At 32.6% G+C, this 17,348-nt stretch overlaps 2 protein-coding genes across 3 annotated transcripts; one reads left to right on the top strand and one right to left on the bottom strand.

Moving 5' to 3' along the window:
• Nucleotides 1–10,625: 10,625 nt before the first annotated feature.
• LOC111912810 (CBL-interacting serine/threonine-protein kinase 1) lies at nucleotides 10,626–13,950 on the top strand. The gene is made up of 12 exons (XM_023908537.3): nucleotides 10,626–10,935; nucleotides 11,259–11,321; nucleotides 12,007–12,078; nucleotides 12,149–12,256; nucleotides 12,336–12,416; nucleotides 12,508–12,687; nucleotides 12,759–12,947; nucleotides 13,024–13,119; nucleotides 13,214–13,330; nucleotides 13,419–13,481; nucleotides 13,567–13,641; nucleotides 13,726–13,950. Exons 1-12 carry the CDS (start codon nucleotides 10,720–10,722, stop codon nucleotides 13,804–13,806), a joined length of 1,341 nt encoding a protein of 446 aa, XP_023764305.1. The 5' UTR covers nucleotides 10,626–10,719; the 3' UTR covers nucleotides 13,807–13,950.
• A 246-nt stretch (nucleotides 13,951–14,196) lies between these two features.
• Nucleotides 14,197–15,901, bottom strand: LOC111912809 (rRNA-processing protein fcf2). Of its 2 annotated transcripts, none has more exons than XM_023908535.3 (6): nucleotides 15,765–15,901; nucleotides 15,065–15,304; nucleotides 14,906–14,966; nucleotides 14,749–14,826; nucleotides 14,553–14,668; nucleotides 14,197–14,450 (listed from the first exon to the last, which is right to left on the bottom strand). In XM_023908535.3, the coding sequence occupies exons 2-6, from the start codon at nucleotides 15,292–15,294 to the stop codon at nucleotides 14,342–14,344; spliced, it is 594 nt and encodes a 197-aa protein (XP_023764303.1). In that variant the 5' UTR covers nucleotides 15,295–15,304; nucleotides 15,765–15,901; the 3' UTR covers nucleotides 14,197–14,341. The 2 variants fall into 2 exon arrangements, with proteins under 2 accessions (XP_023764303.1, XP_023764304.1); XM_023908536.2 differs by having other exon boundaries at nucleotides 15,065–15,295; nucleotides 15,765–15,895.
• Nucleotides 15,902–17,348: the final 1,447 nt, after the last annotated feature.

Genomic DNA, 17,348 nt, shown 5'->3' on the forward strand with positions numbered 1-17,348 from the left:
AAAGAAAAGTGAAGAAACTTAAAGAAAGAATATGTTGAATCTGATGGCGTAGATGGATTTCTATCGCATAGTTTGAAGATCGGATTCTTGAGCTACTTCTCAGGAGTTATGAGATATTGCTTAGGAATAGATAACAACAAGTTTTCATATGGATTGTAAGGATAAGTTTTTTTCCGCAAAGTTTTAAAATAAAAGAAAATTTTTGATTTTATTTATTTTAAAATATCCTTACAATGGCATTTGAGGAAAAATTGTTGCTTATATGATTCCATTAAGAGCAAGAGTGGAAATATGAAATTGATTCTTTCATTTGTGGTAATGTCTAGATTTACCAAATAAGGAAAGATTCTCATCACCCAAGTTTCAATTGGACCGGAACTTGGAATCATGCAAGTTGTATAGCATGATGAATGAGAACTTTCAAGTTTTGGAAAATTAAGACTAATTACTTATTCACATGGATGTGTGAGTCAAGTAATGGACTAAGGGATCGAGTACATAGTCTTGTGCACTGGTTAAGTCCACCACAAAAGATTGATAAGACTATTCGTCATAGTTTACTAAAGTTCAGTAAATATGATTATACTTACAAGCTTAAGTGTAACTCTGAGACATTGGGAAAAAGGTTCCAATGTATGACAGAGCGAATAAGAAGAATCAAATTAGGCAGAAGGATAAAAGTTTCTCAAATCTGGAAAGATGGGAGAGTACTTTAGTATCAGTTTTTGTGATCATCTTAATGATTAAGAAACCATAGCACAATTAGTTCTCTAAGGAAGTCTTAGTGCATTCTTATGACTAAGAAGAGGGATCTTGAATTGTTGAAATGGTTAAATCAAGAAGATGAGTCATACTGCAAGTCTTAGAGTCATACTCCAAGATTGTAATTTGAGTGACATGTCTTAAAGAAGGTTTAAAACACTTGTCAAAATGTAAGAGTAAAAGTTTTCTACTCTTGTACATTTGAAATTGGTAAGTTGTGATATTTTGGATAAAACAAAGACCAACTTAGGCCAATTGTGTGAAGTGTTTGTCTTGATTAGAATCCACACTATCTCTTGGATATTTGACAAGGGAGTCTTATAGGTCAAGAGGACAGTGGGAGTCTTAAAGGTCTTGAAAGTCTCAAGAACTAATCAAGAATAAAACCTGAAGTTCTTCACTAGCACACGATTTGAGGTTTACAATCTATCGTGTCGACATATTCTGTGCCCATTCCAGTAAGTTGGCTATGCATATGAGTTCTTAGAGTTCTCAATTGGTTGCACAACAACTTGGAAGCAATGGTAGGCCCTTGAGCTGCCAGGTGGCAAGAAATTAAGATTGAGTTCAGTCCATATGAGTTTGGATTTGTCATTATCCTTGTCTTGTGACTATGATTTTGACAATTCACATGGATAAGAACACATACACCAGTAAATCTAAGTGTCATAAGGTTTCTCTCCGATTCATGAAAATGATGGTGAGGAAACACTTTCACTAAGTAGATTTTAGCTAGATAGCAATTGTGATATTTGCATTCTCAAAGTCGTTAGTGGAGCGCGTGTGGTTAACCGGCACACTAATATGGACTTGTGAGAAGTGGCAAAAAGGTCTAACCATTATGATTACGGCATACCTCTTCATAATTGTTTAGACTCACAAGTGTGCTATCTAAGGGAAGGTGTATGATTTTGATACAACTTTATCAAAACAATCTAGCATCAGAAATATGAACTTTGGTAAGAAAGTCAATGAAGTATTGATTTCTAGAAGTCCAGCTGATTTCTGAGTACATGTCAAAGCTAGTGGGAGCATAAGTGATATGCTAATAATCATCATGTTAGTGGGAGCATGATAATTATGATAAGTATTGCAAGTTAGCAATGTTAATTATAGAAAACAAAAGTTTCAATTGGGAAAGAGTTGTTTTGCTATAATTAAGGGAGAGGAAATTATACTTCATCTCAAATCTATAAGCTTAGATCGTGAGGTTTTAATCATTTAGTCAAGGATATATATGAATTTCATGTTGGAATGGCTCAACATAAGGAAATTTTGTATATGAGTCCATTATTTGCGTTCTGAAATTCGATTATGATTACGGCATCCCTTTTCATAATCTGAATTATGAGAACTTGGCAAATAAAAATGGACATATTATAGCAAAAGACCGGTTTAGTCTTTATGTGAGACATCATGAATCGTGTCCCATACGCTTCGGATATAGGATCGATTACATGTGCTATAATCATCCTTTCTAAAATTTTCCAAATGCCTGGGGCATTAAGAAGGGAAAAGGTTTAGAACTGGATATGACTAAAAGGATTAAACAATTGTCGAGGACAATCTAAGGTTTACCAAAGATTGCTTGCTCAAGGACAGTTGGAAGTATAGTGATAATTCTGGAAGGACCATATTGACATAGTCTGTAAAGAGGCAACTCTTGTTCAGAAGTGATGGTCAAAATGGAATCTGGAAATGTTTCAAAGTTAGGATTTTCAAATCTGTGTAAGATTAAGGAAACTTAATGCAAGAAGGATGTTTCCAAGAAGTTGATCTCCTTTGGAATGCTCTGTAATGTTTGTTGTCAAGTCTTTATGACTTTGTGCATAATCATTACAAGAGGATCAATGCATATAAGTTTAGAATCTAACAGATTTCAGTAAATGGCATGAATTTGGAATTCTTGCATTTGCGGTAAGGATTTGGGAGTGTGAAAAGAGAATCAGTGAAGTTATGTTCAATTGATCTAGTTCACAAAGTAAAGATCATAGACAAACATAGTATGCATACTTGGTGTGTGGCATGACTAGTGTTTAGAAAACATAGTGCACATGCTTGGAGCATGGGACAACTATTGTTTTAAATTCAAGAATAAAGTTGATAGCTGAAACAGTATACAATGAATAATGTGTAATCATATGGTGATAGGTTTTGATACCATATTGGATTCTATTATTATTGTGTTTCACTTTGCATGTTTTGACTTCCCGAATAAACTGGGTTATTCTTCTGGAATGACTAAGTTATTCAAACTATCCACAGTCGGTCATATGTTGGAAGTAGATATGAATTAAGACTGTCATGATGGGTTGTAGAGGTCTAAGGTGTTGGACAAGGCTACAACAATCATGAGTGTTCATAAGTTCTGAGTATTGGATTCAACCCGCGCTCATTGGAATCACTTCATGGACTTTATCACGAGTGATCATGAGACGATAATATCTTATATTCTTCAAACCTAGTGATATGAGTTGTTACTATGAGTTGATAGTACATTGATAGCACGAAAACGCATTTGGTAACTCGGTGCTATAAAACGTGCCTTTGTGTATGATTCAACAAGTAGTAGAACAAGCCATATGAGTCGAAGTTTATCCATTCCTTTTACCTTCGGGATAAAAGTGATATCTGTGGGCCCCTCGATGATTTGATGATGACAAATGGAAGTGCTCGGCCGGGCCAGGACTGATTTGATTTGTTCAATTAGTCAGTCATCATAAATCGGAAATCGGGAAACAACAAATGGACAGAGAGAATGATTATAATCCATGTCTCAGTCCATATGATATCTAGAATGGAGGAATATATGATCCCTTATCTAATGGACAAGTCATTGACAAAGGTCAGAGTTCGACAGAAGCTTTTGAGAGCTACGATTGCCAGTTGGTTTATGAAGTCATACGCAATAATAGTTTTAGACTTATCCAAGTGGGAGACTGTTGGATTAATGTCTAAGTCCATAACTATAATTGGTAAGACTTGACCCGACCCGGCATGGTCCATTTGGGTTGCATACCATCATGCACTTGGATAGACTATAATGAGAGAAATAAGACACTTATGGTTATTAATATATTATAAGTTCTAGTATATTAATAATAAGAATAATAAGATTATTTAATTAGTATTGATCAAGAATTAATCTAGGATTAATTAAGTGATCAAAAGAAGACTAATTAAATATATGGGTTGATTGTGTAAATCATCCATACTTGTATAGTGGGCTAATGCTCCATGGATAATCAAGTTGGGCTAAAACCCATAGGATGGTCCATGGATGCTCCATGGTGTATTTGTACCCATGGATCATGGAAATGAAAGGCCATGTCAATTAGGGTTTACATGGTGTAACCCTAACTATATAAGCATCTTATTCTTGACCAAATCGGCGACTAGTGTGTGAAGTGAAAGGGCTAGCCGATTTTGATGAGTGTAGAATTCTCTCAAGTCATTCCAAGTGTTTTGATGATTGTGATTCCATTTGAGGTGTCACACTTGGGGCACTAGGCACTCAAGCTTCATGAAGACTTTCTACATCAAAGAGGTATGTATTCTATCTTGCTATAGTTATTGTTTTGTATGCTAGATTAGGATAATACCTTGGAAGTTCTTATTTGCATGTATAATAGATAAAACATAGATCCAAGGTATTTAGGGTTGCATGTACACTTAGGAGTGTTAGAATGCTCAAAACCCAACACAACCGTCGTGTTGGGTGGCGGTGTGCTTTTGCTTGCATGTAGTTGCTTTTTGGATGCTTGGACAAAAATGGACTAGAAACCCTAACCACCATCGTGAGGTGGTGGCCGCCGCTATGAGCCGTCATTGACCACCACTACCCGAGGTGGTAGTGGGTGGTGCCCGACTAGCGAAACCCTAATGGGCCTAGTGAAACCCTAATAGGCCTAATGAACCCTAATGGATCTAAGGACTTAACTTTTGGGCCCATTAGGCTATGATTGGGTTGGAAACCCTAATTAGGGTTTAGAAAACCCTAATTTTGGATATATGGGCCTTGGACTTATCGGGACCCACATTTGGGCCATTGGAATGGAATTGTGAATTACACCTAATCACACCATATGACTTATCTAGTAGAGTGATGGACTTAATAGATTAATTCCTTAATGGGTTAAGTGGGAAACACTTAACCCTAATTGTCATTTTATGTAAAACCCTAATTTCACTTTGGCTTTGTGTTGGGCCTTTCCATTGGGCTTTGGTGACCAGGCTAATAATGGGCCATTCAAGAACAATCATATGGACTAGAATAATTGGATGGGCTTTGGGGTAAGGCCCATATGAGGGGTTGCGCCCAATTTGGAAAATTAGGCCATAGGTGGGTCATAATTGGCCCTTCACGATTATATAATATTGGGCCATTAGAATGTCGAATGTTTGGAATGGAATAAATGATTGGGCCTTAGAATAAGACCATGTAAGGTTTGGGCTCAATTTGGAAAATTGGGCCATATGTTGGGCTTTAATCCATAGTTTAACTTGAATCAAGCTAAGATATAGGTAAAACAGTCTTTTACCCCAATGATGGACTTATGATTTTTGTGTTGGTACCTAATTGCTGATTGGGTGTTATTTGATGATTGACAGTTCGAGAACCTGTAATCCACTAGCTAGAGTTTTGTCTACGGGACTTCAGCAGTGTGAGGTGAGTTACCTTCCAGTAGAAGTAGGTCTATAGCCACAATGTCGGCCCACTAGTAGGAGTTGTTTGATTAGATGATTGTCTTTATGATAATTATCTAGGTTTGCTACTACCTGATATGTTATATGTGCTAGCATGATATGATGTTGTGTGATAGTGGTAGTAGGGGGAGTAGTCCCCGTGTTCGGTTGTAAGGATCGATGGGTAGGTTAGGCACCCCGGAATTACCTGACAGTATGTTTATGATATATTATTATATGGTAATAGTAGTAGGGGTGAAATAGTCCCCGTATCCGGTTCAGATGATCCGGAGGGTAGGTCGAGCACCTCACAATGACATGACATGGGTAGGTCAGGCACCCTAGAATTTCCTGGCAGGGTAGGTCGAGCACCCCATAATGCTTTGACATGGGTAGGTTAGGCACCCTAGAATCGTCTGGCAGTATGTTATTGTATGGTATGTGGTATGATGGGGGAACTCATTAAGCTTTGTGATTACGGTTTACAGTTTTGGTTTCAGGTACTCGTTTTCAAAGGAAAGGAGTCGGCTTGATCGCAACGCATCACACTATGTTTTTTCGCACATGAGATCTTTGGGATTACACTCTGATATTATTTTATGATAATATGTTTTGATTACTAACACTTTGGTTTTGACATGAGATATTATTATGGATGTTTTTATACTGTTGGTTGTATAATAACTTAATTAAAATGAAATTTTTGGTCTTGAATTTTGGGATGTTACAGTGGTACAAGTCAACCAGCCACATAGGCTCGATAACTGTAATCTGTTAAAATTAATGAAAATGACTTAATTAATATGTAACTTGTAGGTATAGTGATAGGGCAAAAGAAAATAGTTTAATGACTAAACCGGGTAAATAACAATAATTGATTGTGATATAGCGACATTTTTCCTAGGCCATTACTCCCGATTTTGTAATTGAAGCACCTATGTTTACTGATTCGCCATATTGGTCCTCTATTTTGTTTGTGATCCCTCTTCCCGGTTCTTGATTCACCAACCCTCTTCTATTCGGATTTTGAACTCTTAAAGTATACATTAGTTTTTTGTTTGGATTTCTTTTGGATTATATGTTGCATATGTGTGTGTTTGCGTTTACGATAATATTCTAATGATTTGGCTGAAAGATATTTCAAATAAATGGAAGATTGGAGTTTAAATAAGCATACATTATTGTAAATTATTGGAGAAAATTGAGTTTTTTTATTATTATTAACAAATGATATATTTGAGGGAATTAAAAAGAATTAATAACCTTGTTTAAACGCTAGTTTAAATAGCTTTTTAAAAAATTAGCTTATAAGCTACTTTTTTTAATGACAAATCTATTATATTCTTATAAACTATTCATAAATCCACTTACCTGACGGGACTTTAACCCGCAACCTCAATGAGGAATGACAAGATTTGATACCGCTAGAAGTTTTTTGATTTAGTTTTTTAAACATAACAACTTAAAATAGTTCCAAAAATAAGTTAGCTATAGGATGCTAACCAAATGAAGTATTCACAACTACTAATGCAAGTCTTGATGTTGGTCGATTAGTTTTTTTCTTTTTCTTTTATAATACTTTTTTTTATTTGAAATGTTATGTGACTTGATGTCTTTTTTTGTTTAGTTGCTAAATTGATAGATATTATAAAAAATTTATTAACCATAAGGGTAAAATAATAATTTAGTTTTATTTTTGATAGTTTATTCTATCTACAAAGAAAAAAAAACTTTGTGTATATGACATTGTACATACATTATCACAATTTGGTTATTTTGTACATACAAAACTTATAAAAAAGAAACAAATCCTCAGTTAATGTCAAACAGATCGAAAATATTATTGCCTTTTTTTAAATTATTTTATACATAGTTAGTACTAAAAACTTGAACAAAATATATTATAACAATGGTACTCTGATTTATTAAATAAAACTAGATTATGACCCCGCGTATAACGCGGGGAACATATAAAAATGTAAATGTAAATATATAAAAAAGTTGACACTATAAAAAAATAAAGTAACATAAACAGACTTAGCATTACTGCTAACATTTAAATGTTTGAAAAAAAAAACAAAGAAACACTTGAATATCTATAATAATTGAAGGACCTCTTTGTAAGCATAACTTTTTGTTTTATTAGTTGGATAACCTTCCTCGTAATATATGAGTACCTTCAATCTCTTTTCACTTGTGACGCGAGAAACAAAAAATATATAACTGAAAATGAGTGAAGACAAGCTTATGCACGTATAATCCAACATTTGATAATTATTGTCATTGATTTTTATTAGTGGCGATAACAAAATAAACTACTATAGGGAATTGCCTCCGCTGAAAACAAAATAAGATTCTTTCATTGGACGGAGTTAAATTCATGCAAGGTATATAAATAGTCTCCATAAAGAATCTATCATATATGATTCAGGCTTCAATGACGTTTCTTCCAAGCCTAACAATCTATAATCTAGTACAATTGCATAGTCCTTTGGTTTGGTCGATATTACAAAGTAATATGACAGGAACACCTACTTTTAGTCTAAGTTTATGGTTGAAAATTCTAGATGTCCAACACAACCGAAGAGTAAATTGATTCCTAAAAAAAACCTAGTAACTCTGTATCACATAAAGAATTTGAACTCATATGTTTTCCCTTCATCTTTCATCAATCCTAGAATGTAGTCATTGGTAGCATCAAATTCTTCATTTGTAGGGACCAAAATAGCTTTATCTTGAAAATATGATTGATCATCAAGATGATTTTCAAAGGATAGATAAATGATGGATACAATTTGAACTCATAAGTTATATATATATATATATATATATATACACACACACACACACACACAAAATAAATTAATATATTGTTATCATTCTACTTTTTTTTTTTTTTTTTTTTTTGCAAATTTCAATACTAAAAACAAATTTTCCCTAGAAAATTGTCATATTAATGACCTACTAATTAACAATTAAATTTATATATTACATAAATGGTTCACATGTGAACAAAAGTACACAAATGGTCCATATTTGAAATGTTTTTTTTACATAAATGGTTTATTACGTAAAAGAAAATGAAAATGTACTTTCCATTAATAAAATGTTTTCAAAAAAATCCTATTAATTAGCTTTAATGTAGAAAAAAAAATTGTTCTAGATATGGAAAAGTCATTTTTTGAAACTACGATGCTATTAATGAACTTTTTTGCAAAGTTTAATGCTATTAATGATTTTTATTCCAGAAAACAATCGTTTAAATGAGCTTCAATATACAAAAAATATAACTTTCCATATCAACCAAAAATAATCAAAAAAAAAGTCATTTTTAAGAGTATGATGCTATATATGAACCTTTTTTTCAAAGGTTAATATTAAAAGCAATTTTTTTTCCAAAAAAGATCCTAATATAAGGTTAAAAGAACATATTGTAAAATATTTATCGATTTACATGAGCAAGAATTAAACGTTTCCATCAATACCCAATAAAGTATATAAATCATGCCTCCTTCTGTAATGAATTCCAACGCCCCACAATGTGGAATCCCCTTAGTCGCAACATTCCATAACTCAAACCACATCCGATAATCAATATGAAGAGAAGTTGCAATAAAAAATAATAATTGTCATCATCTTATACAAATGTTAGAGATTGTTAGGGTATTAGATAGTGTAATAACTTGCAATTAAATATAATTTTCAAATAAAACTTAGTATGAGAAACTAACCAATGTGATCAAGGGTCAAAGAAGACATTATAACTAAAACATAAACAAAGAACTATTATGGATGAAACATGAAACTTTAAGAAGAAACATACAAATTTAAACCGTGAAGGACAACAAAAATCGACAAGTATATTTTTTAAGTAATTTAAACCAATATATTTTTAAAGTAATTTAAACCGGGCCACAAGTTTATCCCAATATTGTTCCCTTAAGCATTTCATCAAACAGGTAGTAGACAGGTAGACCAAACAAAATTTCCAAGTATCCAAATCAATGTCTTAAATCCTAACACATCAAAAAAAAAAAAAAAAAAAAAAAAAAAAAAAAAAAAAAAACAAACAAACAAACAAACAAACAAACAAACAAATTTGTGATTTTAACAACCAAAAGCAAAGGATATGACGTACATTGTGTATGAGTCTATCATTTATAATTTGATTGCTTAACTTATTGAACAATTCGTCAAAAGTATGAAAAAAATGGGGAATCTCATAGAAAGATCCGATTCAAATTTCTAAATAACACAACTGTGACAATTAATTTTCTACCACAAAATTTGACACCCTCATAACATAAAAATCAAAATATATTTTACTTACGTTCACAAGAACCCAAATGAATTCGACCATTCTTGTTGTTTGTCAACTCCAATTTCGACCTACAAGAAATCTAAAAAAAAATAAAGCAACTTGAGTAACAATCATTTTAATGTTGTCACAACTTTAGCATAAATATCGATAAATAGTACAAATATTAGTTATCAAGAAATAAGCATATATGAGATGACTAAAAAGTTGTCAAGTGGAATTTGAGTTACTTGTTTTCTTACATTTATCTGATGTATTTATAATTTCAGTCGTTCAACTACAAATCTAAATCGTTAAGTAAAAATCAAAACAATCTGTTTTCCTCAATTTTCTTCTCCACTACAAAACTTAAGTTAGATATATTATGTAAAGAATTGAGGGAGACGGGGTATTTTTGTAATTTATTTGTTGTGAGACTTAATTGTCATTAATAGAATTCCTAATTTAATTCATTTTATTTTTGGTGATATTTAATTATCATTAATACAATTCCTAATTTAATTCATTTTATTTTTGGTGAGATTTAAGTGTCATTAATGGAATTCTAATTTAAAACGTAATATACGTTTTATAAAATCTATTGACAAAAATAAATGAGTTGACAAAGATGATGTCATCAAATAATCCAAAGGTGGAAAAAATATGATTGAAATGCAATCAATGGTCATGATTTCTTTAGTTTAGAATTAAAGGTTCTCTTTTAATAATATTTAGAGATATTTTGTGAAGATTATACTTATTAAAAAGGATCAAAATATAATCATCTTACAAATCTTTTAAAAAAAGAGTCAAAGTTATTGCAATCGTCTTTTTTTAAAAAGAAAAGAAAAAAGAAGGATATATTTAAGAAAGGGGAAGGGAAGGCTGAAGGGGTGGTTCTCTTCCGTGTTTCACTATAACTATATAAGTAAACATATCCCAACCCTCTTCTTCATACTTCATATTAGAGAAGAATGGTATTTGCTGTGAATCAGAAGAAGAACAAGAAGAATACACGAGAAGAAGAAGATGCAATGCAACTGAGATTGGGGAAATACGAGATTGGAGCAACTCTTGGTGAAGGGAATTTCGGCAAGGTTAAATATGCTAAAGACATTCAAACCCAACACTCTTTTGCTATCAAGATCATTGATAAAACCCGCATAATAAACCTCAAAATATCGGATCAGGTCATCATTCTTTCCCTTACTATTTCTTCACATTCACAGAAACCACCGAATTCATCAAGGTTTTCACACTCTTTGATCGGTTCTACTGAAATCATCTTCATATGGGTTTCAATCAATTAATCTATCATTGTTGATTGCGGGTTTGAACTTTATACAACATAATGCTACTTTCTGTTTTGTGGAAAATAACTCTCTCATTCTCATTCTCTCTGAAGATCAAAAGCTCTGCAACAGTCGATATCAAAAATCTATGTTTTGATTATTTTAAAAATTTTAAATAGTCAAACGATATTTTCGATGCTCATTGATTTGTCTTAATGCAGATAAAGAGGGAGATCTCTGCATTGAAGCTTCTTAAACATCCTAACGTGGTTAGATTACACGAGGTTTTCTTTTCCAGACTCTAATCTTTCAAACTCAGCAATACATTAAAATAATGCTAAAACATTTTATTTCTTTTTATAATTAATCAAGTCGTAAAACTTCATGTAGCTGGGGTCAAGTGGGCCACATATTTAGAGCAATTACGCAACCCAAAAAAGATTAGGTCTTTTGATAGCTCTAAATGATTACAAATGTCAATTATTATAACTTACAATTACAAATAAAGTCTAAGTACTATAGGATCCCAAACATGTTTTTCAGGTAAGTTATCACATTGTCAAAATAAAGTTCATTTTTTAGTTTAAAATTTCAACTCCAAGTACTTCCCATTGATTTATTCTACTTCAGTTTTAGGAATGTTAATGTCATAATACATTATGTATAATTAAATGTCAACTTTAAGGTTATCCAAAATTTTCTTTACGTATAGTTAATTTTCAAGTTCAAAGTATACAAAGTGATAAGAGGGTCCAAGTGCATCTATGAGGAGACATCTTATATAATTCAAGAAAAAGTGGGGCCTCACATATACAATTATATTGCAAACAAGTTGTCACATTGTGAAGAATCATTGTGCAAAATTGTTTGGTGTGTTGTTATTACACATGGAAATAAAGAATTATGTTTTTTTTCCCTGATAAAATCTTGACCTCCATTAATTACATTTTTTTACTTTTTCACATGCAGGTTTTAGCCAGTAAAACCAAGATTTATATGGTTTTGGAATACGTCAATGGAGGCGAATTATTTGACACAATTGTAAGCTGTAATCATTATTCTTTTCTTTTGTGTCACAATTTCAGTCTTTTTTATTTTTATTTTCTGATAGGTATCAAAGGGAAAGTTACCCGAGTCAACTGCCAGAAAGTTATTCCAACAGCTTATTGATGGTGTTAGTTACTGTCATGACAAAGGTGTTTTCCACCGTGACCTCAAGGTCAAACTCCAATCTACATTGGTCAAACCCTAAAAATGTTGCATTAGTCAAACCCTTACATATGTTTTGAAAAATACAGCTGGAAAATGTGCTTGTGGAAGCTAAAGAAAAAATCAAGATAACTGACTTTGGCCTTAGTGCATTGCCCCAACATTTTAGGGTATGTTTCTTTATGACTTCAACATTGAAACAAATATAAAAAACATACGATAATTATGTTTTTTTTTTTTATGGTTTTTATATATGATTAGGAGGATGGGTTATTGCATACAACATGTGGAAGTCCTAACTATGTTGCTCCTGAGGTGTTATCTAACAGAGGGTATGATGGAGGCGCATCAGATACTTGGTCTTGTGGTGTAATCTTGTATGCAATGCTTACAGGGTATCTACCTTTTGATGATAGAAACCTAGCTGTGATTTATCAGAAGGTAAAAATGCATAAAGTTGTAATCTTTATTGATTCTTTAATGTTGTAATGATTTGGGGTTGTAATTTCTAGATTTGCAAAGGGGATGTGCGTATGCATAAATGGATGAGTCCAGGAGCAAAGAGTCTTATAAAGAGAATTCTTGATCCAAACCCTAAAACAAGGATAACAATGGCAGATATTAAAGTAGATGAATGGTTTAAACAAGATTATACTCCTGCAAAACCTAATGAAGATGAAGTTTTGTCGATACAAGAGACTGTAAGAAATGAAATGTTACTTTTAATGAAAAAAGTTTAATTTTTTTTTATCAAGTTGTTGAATTTTCTTGCTGCAGGCTGTAGAAAATCAAGAATCACCTACCCATATCAATGCTTTTGAGCTCATTGGAATGTCTTGGAGCCTTGATCTATCGGGTTTCTTTGAGAAAGAAGTAAAGATTTTGATTGGATTTTTAATTTGTTCTAAGTTTTGAAAAAATTATTATACTTGACACAAAGTTACAAACACCGTTTGGTTTGTTACAGGATGTATCAGAGAGGAAGGTTAGATTTACATCCACTCTTTTACCAAAGGAATTGTTAGAGAGAATTGAGCACACAGTAACACATATGGGATTTAAAGTTGAAAAACGGAATGGAAAGGTTAGTATGAATATAGCTATGTGCACATTCACCGCTTACAATTAGAAGAAATTAAGAAGTTGTGTTTTTGTGAACTAAATTTGTTCAGTTGAAAGTAATAGAAGAACATAAAGGCAATAGAGAGTCGGATCGTTTATCAGTCACAGCAGAAGTAAGCCCTCTTCAAGTCCTTATGATCGTTTTTTTAGATCTTTTTAGAGTCTAAGTTGTTGTGTACGTATTTGTGATTGCAACAGGTGTTTGAAATAAGTCCATGTTTGTATGTGGTTGAACTAAGAAAAAGTTGTGGTGAGGCGAGTGTATATAGAGAGGTATAATACTCTTTGTTTCTCATAAAACTAGACTTACACAATCTCTTTGTTGAATGCTTACTTAATTGAAGTATATGTGTGCAGTTATGTGACAAGTTGCTAAAGGAATTTGGGGTTTCATCAAGTCAGGAGCAATTGACGACAAAGTTGTTGGAAGCTTCTTAGGTTGGACATAACAAGTGTATGAATAGTTAAGTCTTTGCAATAAATAGGTTTGTTAGTTTGGAACTGTAAATATCATGTGAATTGTTTGTATATTTAGAGGGATGGTTTCCCACCATATTTAATTATGCTTCTTATTTGGCCCAATTATCACCCAATTTAATTTACATTATGAGAAGACGTGCCTATATATTATATACACGGAGGGAAATGAGAGGCGAAGAAAGTAGTGGTTGATAGGGAAGGACAAAGCCTTATGGAGAAATATAAATAAAGTAGAGATAGATCTCCATATGGTGTTGAATCAATTCAAGAACAGCGAGAAGCCAAACTATCAGTTGAAATCGAGTCACAAATATGTTATGATATTAAGACGTGTTTCTCAATGGAAGATTTGGGAGAAACTTCGTATATTTCAACGATTAATTGGAGTTAATCAAATTACATACCACAGAGTACAAAACATATAATAATTCTACCAATTGATTAAATTCCATAAATACTCTTCTCACTCACTACATAATTGATAATTCCCAATTCAATGCCTCCTTTGCTTTGCACGTTTCCATGAACTTTTACCTTTAATCTTCCATTTATCAACCCCACCAGGTTGATTTTTCTCTTCAATCTCTCGAACCTTCCTTTTCCTGTAATTAATGCACAACAACTTTTAACAAAACCCCTTCTAAAACACTCAACATCATACATAATCATATAGTATTATATATCATCAAACAAATTAATCTCACCTGTAAACCTTGAGTGATTGATCAGAAAGTAACTCATCAGCCAAAGTTGCCTTCCGTTCTCTCTTTGTAAGTCTAGAAGTGAAATATTCTGATACTGGCTCCACCACTGTCCCAACCTAACCACCATTTTAATTATTAAATTTATTATTATGTCACTAATGACTAATCTACCCCCACCTGCCTCACAAAACATTACCTGGAAATACTTTGGGAATGTGCTTAATTTGGAGTCACCCTTCTTGTAATGCCTCTTGGGATCAATCACATTTCTCAACTATAAACATAATCATAATTAGTCGAATCATTTATGTTTTTTGCAATTTAATCTTATTTATTAAGAGATGTCATGGCACCTTTAGGAGCTGAAGATCTTTTTTCAACTCGGGTGTGAGAGTAGGGGCAGGCATGTCAAACCTACATTACATACATTTCAAACATGTTTTAAGTCAATGTCTGAATCTTAGAAAACTTGGGTTATATGATTTGACTTAGAAAATGAAAATACTACATACCAACTCTTTCCTGTTGTGTCTTTGACTTGCTTCTTTAGTAACTTGTTGACCTTTTTTGGGTCATTAGGTGGAACAAACAGCCCGTCAATGAGCTCTGAGTTGGGTCTATATACCAGATTAGTTTCTGATATCTTTTCAGATTTGTGATTGGATCCATTTTTTGTACCAAATGAAAGAGAAGGTAGCTTTGGTTCCCATGAAAGGCCTATCATTTTCTTATCTTCAGGCATTCTGTTTTTCCTATGAGAAAAACACAACTGTTAATGTTCACCACAATGTAGCAATTAGTGTCTGGAATCCAAGTGACAAAAACATAACAGCAGTGTCATGGTTTCAGTCTTGCAGAGTAACGGATATAAAGGGTAGAAAAAAATTGAACAAAATAAATATGTTACGCGAAAGACTCGGGTATCTGATTCTGCAGGCTGTGTTAAAAGAAATTAAATAACAAAAACAAAATCAGTTATGAATGGGTATCAAGACTGGCAACCTGGTAGCATTCAAAAGATCACGCCAAATCTAAGATGAAACTAGGGTTACAAAATGGCAAAAAATATCATAAATTCGTCTAAATCAGCAAATCATAGATGAAACTAGGGTTTAAGCGTTGAGCTATGTAGATTGTCAACATTGAAATAGGCTCGCAAATCATGGGGAATTGAAGGTGAAAAACAGAGTCTCAGAGAAACGGGGATGTTACCTGATTCAAGGGAGAAAGAAAGATAGAGGTAAGCAGCAGAGCAATATCCGATGATAGAGGCGGCGACGAGCAGCGAGTGACGATACACAGCCAGAGGATGTGAATACGCGACGACAGAGGCGACTACCTAGCGAACTATGAAAATAAAAGATGTGTTTGTGTTTTAAGTTTGGATTATTGATAAAATTTGCCATCAAAATTTTGGATTTGTCATATTTAGTCCATTAAATTTAAATTATGTTAAACTGTACCCTAAAATTTTGTAAATATATCAATTTAGTTATTGAACATGTTATCTCATCACATGAGCCAATGGAAGCACTAGAGTCAACTAAAGGATAACTCAATGTCCCAAGGTCAAGTAAAATCTCATGGAAATTTCTTAGGGTTTCACACGTTCTACTAGAAATAACAAAGGATTTATACGACCTACATGTTTCATATCATGTCATTATAGGCAAAAGTTCCAAAATTACTTCAAAAACTTGACCAAAATGACAACACTTGTAATTCTAATTATGATGACTTAATATGAATTAATAGAGTTCAAAATTTTTATCAAACACTTAATTACAACCTAACTAACACCATAAACATGATTAATACCTCAATTACAAAGATTAACATCATCATCTTCGATAGAATTTCTAATTATAAAAAAGACTAGTATATTTGATTTTCACTTATGCTTTGCAGTTAGGATAGATAAACTTAACTTCAAAGTATATTTTAACCTTATAAATATAACTCAAGTGACATTTAATGGATTCAATGGTTATCAAATCAAATTTCTCTCAAAAAACTCCATTAAGAGACCTATAGTCCACCATTGAATCATTTAGAGGTTTCAACACATTAATTGGATTGTTGAAAAACTTACATCTAAATCATATCATTCAGTTTTTTCTTTAATCAAAAACAAATTACACTAGATCGATTCAATATATCATGAATGTAGGTCATTAAAATTTCATGAACTCAATTTCAACTTGGAAAAGACCTTATGTTTATAGATTTGTGATAAAATCATGGGATTTTGTACAAATCTTCAATCTAAACCATAAATTATCATTGAAACTGAAATATGGTAAGCATTTCTAGACATAAAAGTTTAAAATGAAAAGATGAAGTGAAATTTACTATCTTACAAGCTTTCCTTTGAATATTTTGATCTAGATTCACCAAGGTTCTTCAATTATACTTCCAAGTTCTCCATTTCCTCCTTACAAATCATCTATATTCTTTCTCTAGCTTTTCCACATTTGAAATGAAGATAATTAAGGGACAGAGGCCTTTAATTCTAATATCTCACTAATTAGCATTATTAGCCCATCAACTAGCTAATTTTAGAGCTAGTTCCAAATTGACCTAAGGGGGGACTAAGCCAAATGACATCTAGTCTAGCGGTATAAGAAGTTGACAGATATGTGTCTTTCAACCAAATGTTAATTTCAAGCCTCGTTGTTGACGAAAGACGTAAATTTATGAGTAGAATGGTTGGTAAGTTATTTAAAAAAAAAATCTCAAATTGACACTCAACCAACATTTCTAATTTAATAGTTCTCATATTAACCATGAAAAGTT

The sequence above is a fragment of the Lactuca sativa genome, chromosome 1, assembly GCF_002870075.4.
Source record: "Lactuca sativa cultivar Salinas chromosome 1, Lsat_Salinas_v11, whole genome shotgun sequence".
Lineage (NCBI taxonomy): Eukaryota > Viridiplantae > Streptophyta > Magnoliopsida > Asterales > Asteraceae > Lactuca > Lactuca sativa.

Bases quoted from the DNA above. Each gene is read 5' to 3' on its own strand.
- LOC111912810 (XM_023908537.3), top strand. From the start codon at position 10,720: ATGGTATTTGCTGTGAATCAGAAGAAGAACAAGAAGAATACACGAGAA. The intron at 10,936-11,258 runs GTCATCATTCTT...GTCTTAATGCAG, and splicing joins ACCTCAAAATATCGGATCAG to ATAAAGAGGGAGATCTCTGC. The intron at 11,322-12,006 runs GTTTTCTTTTCC...TTTCACATGCAG, and splicing joins ACGTGGTTAGATTACACGAG to GTTTTAGCCAGTAAAACCAA.
- LOC111912809 (XM_023908535.3), bottom strand. From the start codon at position 15,294: ATGCCTGAAGATAAGAAAATGATAGGCCTTTCATGGGAACCAAAGCTA. The intron at 14,669-14,748 runs GTAATGTTTTGT...AATGGTGGTTAG, and splicing joins CATTCCCAAAGTATTTCCAG to GTTGGGACAGTGGTGGAGCC. The intron at 14,451-14,552 runs GTGAGATTAATT...CATTAATTACAG, and splicing joins CAATCACTCAAGGTTTACAG to GAAAAGGAAGGTTCGAGAGA.